Source organism: Barbatula barbatula (assembly GCF_947034865.1).
Source record: "Barbatula barbatula genome assembly, chromosome: 17".
NCBI lineage: Eukaryota > Metazoa > Chordata > Actinopteri > Cypriniformes > Nemacheilidae > Barbatula > Barbatula barbatula.
In genome coordinates this window covers 2,368,754-2,377,302 of record NC_136780.1, presented here as the reverse complement: position 1 = coordinate 2,377,302, position 8,549 = coordinate 2,368,754, and the positions used below count along the sequence as shown (strand labels likewise).

The following is an 8,549-nucleotide window of genomic DNA, read 5'->3' as shown; positions in this document are numbered from 1 at the left end:
TTTCTAAATATTTCACAGCTGTTTTGGTGAGGCACTGATATTACCTACATAAACAAAAAAGCCAAAATCAGTGGGGGGAGGAGGGTTGTCTTTACTTATGGGTGGTTGGGATTAGATCCTGGAAGTCTCCGAGATAATACATCAAAGAGAAGCAGGAGAGAGCTATGCAGTTCCCACATAGAAATCATCTTTACGCATAATGGCATTTTACAAGGGCCCTGCATCAGTCTCGCAAAAAAAAAAAGAGGGGGCTGGGCCACTTCCCCGCTGTAATAAAACACAAGCTGTGCCAAAAGTTTTCAAAAGTCAAGAAATAGCCCTTATGTGCATTACAGAAGCCAATAGATCACACGGGCTTCAAATAAATCAAAGCAGTCTAAAACAAGATTTTACCTTCAGTCAGTCTCTAAGCTGCAAGCAATTGATTTACATATAAGCAAAGTTTACTCAGGCCTGGTTTGTGATGACGACACACGGAGGAAAATGAGCAAATAAATAATGAAGAAATGATAAAGTTCAAAAACCACACTTGGATTTCATTACTGAGGTTTTTGAAGACTGCTATCTTATCTTCGTGTGTCTTTGTTGTTTTTGGTTAACCAGTATTTAAAGTGTTGGACGGTGAACGTTGCTGCTGTTTTCATGGATGTGTAGTGACTCATATAGGCCTATGTAGGAATTACACCACACACTTAAAAATAAAGATTCTGGTTTAAAGCATGAAAGGGTTTCCCAATACAGAAAAGGCACAGATGAGACCTCATAAATAGCTCAATTGGTATATAGACAGCAATGTGAATAGATGGAGAGCAAATCAGGCCTTTGTGTAAGTCTCCCATGTCTCCAACATTTCTCCTGTGAAACAAGAGCTCACATTGAGAAGTCTGAAAATCAAAAGTCTATTTCATTAAAGATTTCAAATTCGATATAAAATAACTATGAAAATATTTAAGCTTTATACGTTTATTGTATTATTAACAAGGTCATCTTTTCCGTCTATGTCTCTTTCTCCTATAAGCATCTGCAAACCACACCACAAAAAAAAATTATTTTGCTTTAACAAAAAACAAAGCTTATTTTAGGAAGATTTTTATGACAATTAAACAAAATATATTTACTTTATTCACATTAACGTCATTCCAACGTCAAAACTCATTACAGTAATGTTCACTTATATTACTTGCTTTTGTACCATTATGCATCATGATCAAATGAGGGTGATATATACCAGAACTAAACTAGGTGAATGGAGGACAGAGCGAGGGAATCGTGACATTACACCTGCTCAAGTTTTCTTCAAAAATAACATTTACCGTCCTATTCGTAAGTAACACGTGTTTCTACAATTTTGATGTCATAGTGACTTTCTGAATGTGACATTCGTAAAACACATCTCACTGTGCTCTCTCGTGCATCACATTGTAAGAAAGACACAGTGGTCTATGATTTCTCCAGAACACAAGCTTCACGCAGCGCTGGATAATCAAAACACGGCACGTCTGACACTGTTTGGCTTTTCTGCTGCTTGAACATCATTCACACAAAGTCACAGAGTGTTTCCTCTCAAGGAGAGAGAGAGAGAGGGTCAGCAGTGAGCTGCTAAATCTATTAGCACTGACGGAAAAATCAATGTGCTCTTGCTCCTCTGGGGCTCTCGCTCTCATCCAGCCTTCACTTCCACGCAAACACACGGCCGTCTAAAGAATGCAGCGGGAGGCAGCGGAAATAAGGTCGCCAAATATTGACTTTTGTCCAGTGGACAGCTTCTCCATTTAGAAATATAAGGACAGTGACGTCTGGTCATAGAGTCTATCTTCTGTAAGAGTGTGGAACTAATGGCCGATAGGCCTACAGACCGATGCCGATAAATAAATAGCGCAGTCTATAGTGAATGACTGTAATGATAATAATTGCATTTATTTATGAAAATGATGAATTTGTGAAGAACTGGCGATTTCTTTACTGTAAAAATCAAAATAAAATATATACTTGAACTATCGACACATTCAGGGCCCCATTAAATACGGTTTGATCAAGTTAATCTGTGGTTTGGTTATAAAAACAATTTATTTTATATTTAGTATTTACATAAATGTTAATATGTTATTGTCCTAAAAAAGTTATAGATTTCTTGCGGAGGTCTACCGGAAGTTGAGTTTGGGCCATGTAACATGTCGCCGCTAAAAAGATTCATACATTTGGCCAAAAGTTATGTCAAATTTTGGGAAATTGTCATTTTTGACAATTATTCAAACATATTATTAAAGATGCGTGAATGATGTTGTATGCGTGTTGTGTTGTTGTTGTAAACCAAATCTCGTAAGAAAAATTAAATAGGGATTTTGCAAAGAATAACACGAGCAAAGATCATTGTTCGAGTTAAAAACAAGAGAAGATCGACCAAATCCCGATAAGATTATCTTTGGTGAACTTTTAGATTTTCTATTCACTGTTTAAAAATGTAAAACCCACATTCTCAGATAGCGTTCAAAAACAATTTGATCAAAAACCTTAACCAAGTTTAGTGTCAAGTAAGACGCCTCACATTTTGATGTTTTGATCGAACCCGAGGAAGCATTAAAAGCAAACATTGTACTAATGCCTCATCACTTTTCGCCACTGCTGTACAAAACAACAAAACAACGCACTAAAGTACCATTAGTATTCTTGCACTAAGAGTCTACATACATCACACATAAGCACATTCTGTTAAAGGGTCATTAAACGACACTGTCAGAAAAATGTTGAGAATGTTGTGGGTACCAGAGCACACAGGTGTTCTCCACCTCATGCATCCAGAGGAAGAGACCACAGGCTTTATCTGTGAGGATGAGCTCAGCGTGGGCTTGTGCTCGCGCTGTGGCGGGGGTAAATGGCCTGATAGGAGTCTGGTGGTCAGACATATGCACGCACAAGCAAAAAAGCGCTACAGTCATATTTCATGCGTCTCCATCTGCATCTCTGCAACCACCTGTCTGAAAGATGCTATCTCGCAACTGTCAGTGTAGGAAATGCGATAACTCATATGCATGTGTTAACTGCTGCGAGGTGGAGATTTCCTAAAATTCACTAAAACCTAGATGTGATAAGGAGAAACGAACTGACCGTGGAGTTTAGATGGTGTGTTGCATAGCACTGCCCTCTACAGACAACAACATTTGACATCTCTTTGAGATATCAACGGGCTCTATGCAAGCGTTCGCTTCGCATTGCACGGGAAGAACCTGAGGCAGTTTCAGGTTGGGGAGAAAGGGGAATCTGAGGAAGGTGTTAAATTTAAATAGTTAAATTTAGCAGATGCTGTACGATGTGGCACACCGTCCGCAGAAGTGCTGTTCTACTGTATTAGAAATGATAATTTCAAAAGTTTACATGTCGGTACAAGCGTACACATCAATTTCGGCTCTTAAGTGCATACAAAAGACTTAAAGCAGACGCAATGAGACTTGTTGTACATGTGACGTTCAGCATAAACCCTATTTGTCTCGTAGAGAACAAAGAAATGAAATTGAGAGATAATGCAAACTTTTGAGTTTCAGAAGAGATCTCAACAGTGTCCCAAGCTGAGCTCAGATCAGCTCGGTAGAATGGGAGTGAATGGGCGTTGCCTTTTTGAAGCTCGAAAAATATAATCCATCGATCAAAGAACTCCGGTCTTAACAAAGGTCTTTTGAAGCAAATCGATGTGTTTGTTTAATAGAAATATCCAAATTGACAGTGCTTTTAACGTTGATGTAGAGCTTCCGTTATCACTCGGCTGTGCGTGAACCCATAGGCTTGTTTTTTCAACGCATGATGGTGTCGAAAGCTACCGCGCAGAGACGACAGCATCCTATTGGAGCAATATGAAAAATGTTGCGTTGGTCACCGGAACCTGCATCATTTGCTGGAAAAAAATATAAGTGACATTGTAACTTCAAGAAGAAAGTCATATTCAGTCAGGATGCCTTGAGGGTGCGTAAAACATGGGGAAATGTAGTTTTGCGTATGAAATATCCCTTTAAGCAAAAACATTTCCTGGTTCTTTTCTTTGAGACGGTATTGTGTTACTGTTTGACTTATTTCAGAACGCAATGCTGTAAAATCCAACTAGCATTTGTGTTTACGTTATTGTACAAAATGTTTCAAGCAAACATGTGTTTTTAAGGACAAATAGACGCTAGTAGTTCAAACCTACAACCTCATTGTTAACCACTACACCACACCACTCCAAAAACAGCAATATACAACAGCACAACACAATAAAAAATGTAACAGGAACGTGTTTATTTCAACATCTTGGTTCAGGGGAACTTGAATGTAGATCTATGAGTCCCTCGTCCTGCACACCTGTATCCTGACTAATATATAAGAGATGTGAATGTTTTTAAATGATTGTGGTGATGGTACAGATTTCCATGTAAAAAAACAATACTGAACAGCTTCAACAGTTTAGCAAAACATAATTTAACTAAATCAGAGAACGAGATAATAATTGTTGCCGGCGTTTCAGACAATGTACAGCCAGTAGTGATGTCTCAAAAACAAAAGCTTAGGTCTCGGACCGCTTCAACAAACAAATTTAACTTTTTAAACATTCTTCACTGATGTCTACGGTCCCAGTACCGGAAAATATATGTTCAGACAGATGGTACAAGTTAGTCTGCTGATCTTGGGTCGAAATAGTCAGAGGAATACTTTGAACAAGAATGGTCTCCGGTGGACCGATATCCAGACTTCCTTCAGACATTACTTGTTCTGCTCTCTTACATACGTCCTCAGATGACACACCATCACCATCCAGAGGTTTTGCGATGGGGGGGCTCCTCTCCGTCACCACCGTGACTTCAGTTCCGCCCTCCTGGATGAGCGTGTGAAGGCTTTCCAGGTCAGAACAGGAAGTGATGAAGGTGTGTGTGGCGTCTGAAGCAGATGCAGAACAGGAAGTGATGAAATTTTGAACGGGAGGGGCAGCTTCACATGTCTCAAAGGTGTTTTCCTCATCGCGTCCGATTTGGGTGAGCAGAACCGTCTGGTGCTCGAGAGCTCCCTCTGGTGTCGGAGAAATGTGCTGCATGGTTGTTAGCAGGTCGACGTGTTGTATTACAGGGCTCGAAATCACATCGTGCTCCTCGTGAGCGAGCAAAACTTCGGTCTTTCCTACCGTGGTAAAAGTACCTTCTTGTCTTATAGTTGGTGCTACAATGATCTTTAGATGATTTCCGCTGTACGATGGTGTGCTGGTTGTGACGTGGGCTTGGTTTGCATCCTGCAAAGGCAGTTTTGTAACAGTGGCTTGCGACTGCGTCAAACCCTGATATGTGTTTTTATTATGCTGCCTTTTGTGACTCCGAAGCGAATCCTCCCGTACGAACGAAGCTTCGCACAGGTCGCAACGGAATGCCCGCGCTGCCTCCAATCTCGCCCTGTACCGTGAGCTGAGAGGTTTGGGGGGCTCCTCCCCTGCCCCGCCCCCTCTCACCATCTTACCCTGCCTTTCCGGCTTATCCGCATGACACTTCCTTCTGTGAATTAACAAATTGCTACGCTGCTTACTGGCAAAGGAACAGTGTTCGCATTTAAAGGGCCGTTCGTCTGAGTGCACCCGCTCGTGTATCTTGAGTGCCCCCTTGCTGGAGCAAGAGTAACTGCACTCGCTGCACTGCAGGGCCTGGACGGGTTGGTGCTGACGGGAGTGGTGTCGCAGGGCGGCTTTGGTGGAACATTGAAAGTCACATTCAGAGCAACGGAAGGAGTCGACGCCGCTGTGCTTAAGATGGACGTGGGATTTTAAATTGGCCTTCATGGCGCAGCGATACTCACAGAGATCACACTTATAGGGCTTCTCACCCGAGTGCACTCGACTGTGACGCTTCAGGTCCGAGTTGATCTTGAATTTGGCATCGCACTGGCTACACTGAAACGGAGCGTCACCTGGGGCAGAAACATTCAATTAAATAAACTTAAATCTTAAGAAAATCTTAATATAGTACAATTTACTTTTAGATTTTCATGACATGCAAGTAGGGCTAGAAGGAAAAAAAATTTTTTGCAAACATTTTAGGCAGAACCTTTATATTCTTAACATCCTGTGAAATGTAGATATTTAAACATTTTTCAACATTGATCAAAAACTGTGTCTCTGGTGCATTATCTGTCCTCACCTGTGTGAGACCGCAGGTGAACGGTGAGCTGGCTTGAGTTTCGGCTGGCATAGGGGCATATCTGACACTTGAAGGGTCTTTCATCGTAGTGGATGCGGAGATGCTTCTTCAGACTGCTGGTGTCGGCCGCCGCGTAAGCGCAGTATTTACACTTGTGCGGCTTCTCTCCTGTGTGCATACGGCTGTGGAGATTCAGTTTATCTCGACGACTGAATCGCTTGTGACAGAGTTCACACTCGAACGGTCGTTCACCTGTGAAATCCAGTCAGATCTCGAATCAGAACAGATCTTCTCTCAACAGACACGACAGATCCAACAAACCACTTACCAGTGTGTGTTAAAATATGTCTCTCCATGTCTTTTTGGCCATACTGAGTTTTGAACGTACAACCTTCAGACACACAATAAATCTCAAACTCCACACAAAGATATTATGATGTAACACATAAGCCAACTGAAACGAAAACACAGTGTTATCGTCAACTTACCCGAGTAGATGCATACGTGTCTTTTCTGAGTCAAGGCGGGTTTCAGCTTCTTGCAGGGAGCTTTCTGGGTGAGGTTCTTTTTAACTTTTGATGCACACGCATGAAAGGACTCTTTAAAAAAAACATTGGTTAGCTTTTGAACACATGCGGTGAACGTTGAACTTAAACAGTGACATCAGCGCTTAAACATCAGACTTACCGTTAGAAACAACATTTCGGCCCGATATATTATCTGGAGGGACCTGACAGTCATTTTGCTTGTGGGCAAAAAAGAGCTCAACGCTGTTGTACTGCTGTTTGCATAAGCCGCAGATGTGGACGTCTGGACTCACTTCAACTGATAAAGAGAAATACAGTAAATGAAACCACTGTATATGAAAATAAACTAGATTTATAAAGCCACATTTAATGAATTAGGACACATTGACAAGCATGACAGCTCAAGCCCTTCAATATAAAAGAGAACCTTGCTATTAATATGGTAGTAACACTTACTATGGAATCAAGCCTACACGTTTCTATTACGTTTAGCATGATTATGTATAGTTGTGTTATTTAAAAAACGAAGTTCATATGAGACTTCATAATAATATTATATACAACACATCAAATTACATAAATACACCATGCGCAATGCATCTAAATACATACATACAGACTTTATTCATATACTGACAAACATTATACACGATGACATAACAAACGTCGCTTGGGAAGAATGCGTTACCTTCTGTGTTGAATGATGCCATGTGAATCAATAAACCGATTCTCCGTCTCTCCCACTCACTGACATGTATTCACACTCTTGAGATTATTATTATGATCAGATGATCTGGATGTGATGACAATTATTAAAATGATTTAAAAACTTTAACACGTCTCTTTGTCATGCGAGAGTTCTCCGTAGCGTTGGTGGTTTTGCGACAGTTGGAACAGCTTGTCGGTAAACATCACTTCTTCGCTGGTGCGCGTTTGGCGGCACAGCGATTGACTGAACGCGGCAGCGCCCCGTGCTGTTCGATTAATGACGTTGCGACAAACAGGTTTCGAGGTTTAAGGCATAATGATGAAGAAGAAATCAAAAGAAAACGAGCAAACAAATTTCAAACGAAATTAAATGTATAAAAAGAACACATCGTACATTATAGAAGACATACGACGCAAAATATACGTAAGCTGGGCCCTATAGAAAACATGCACATCAGCAGCATACATATCAGAATATGGCATTTCATGTCAAATTTGATTTTATTGCGTTTATTACATTTTTATTTAATGTTTACATTTACATTAACCAAGTGTAACCATGAATAGAAGCTGGCATACTGACTTTTTTAATGATTTTATCACATTTCAATGTGTTTGGTAAGCCTTTGAATAAGGATTCAGCAAAATGTGTTGTACTTATAAGGAGTTTTCCCGGTCATTGAAACTTTCCTGGCAGTGCATATCGTTCTTTGGAAATCATTCATTTTTTGACACTGTGGGAATTTTCACATAATAAATAAATAAAACGCACCCATTGCAGTTTTGGCACAGATCTGTGGGTAATTTCAGCTGTCTTTAAAAACCACTGGTAATGCAAACTAGACCGTATCTATTGTACTATTACTCTTGTATGACATATCTCTTATTGCTCCCAGAACTCTTTCTCAGTCGCTTTGGATAAAAGCGGTTGCTAAATGACTAAATGTATATGTAGACACTGTTTAGTAACAGCTGCTTTTAAGAGTCTTCCCTCATGATTTATGGATTAAATGCAAACACCGACCCCTTCATAGCATAGTCGACTCGCACTTGGTCTAACAATAGCATTAAAGTGATAGTTTAGAGATGGTTCGATTTCTTTGGCCTGTTTCGAATGGCGACCACCACACCTCAAACGTGCTCTTGTGTCCAAAACTGCACTTGATTTTCA

The 8,549-nt window shown here is 40.5% G+C and overlaps 1 protein-coding gene across 2 annotated transcripts; it reads right to left on the bottom strand.

Moving 5' to 3' along the window:
* Nucleotides 1-4,168: 4,168 nt before the first annotated feature.
* On the bottom strand, nucleotides 4,169-7,630 carry zfp64 (zinc finger protein 64 homolog (mouse)). 2 transcript variants are annotated; one of them, XM_079478070.1, is made up of 6 exons: nucleotides 7,359-7,630; nucleotides 6,831-6,968; nucleotides 6,632-6,742; nucleotides 6,472-6,534; nucleotides 6,144-6,395; nucleotides 4,169-5,913 (listed from the first exon to the last, which is right to left on the bottom strand). In XM_079478070.1, the coding sequence occupies exons 1-6, from the start codon at nucleotides 7,378-7,380 to the stop codon at nucleotides 4,562-4,564; spliced, it is 1,938 nt and encodes a 645-aa protein (XP_079334196.1). In that variant the 5' UTR covers nucleotides 7,381-7,630; the 3' UTR covers nucleotides 4,169-4,561. The 2 variants fall into 2 exon arrangements, with proteins under 2 accessions (XP_079334196.1, XP_079334197.1); XM_079478071.1 differs by lacking the exon at nucleotides 6,472-6,534 and having other exon boundaries at nucleotides 4,250-5,913; nucleotides 7,359-7,594.
* Between the last annotated feature and the right edge of the window lie 919 nt (nucleotides 7,631-8,549).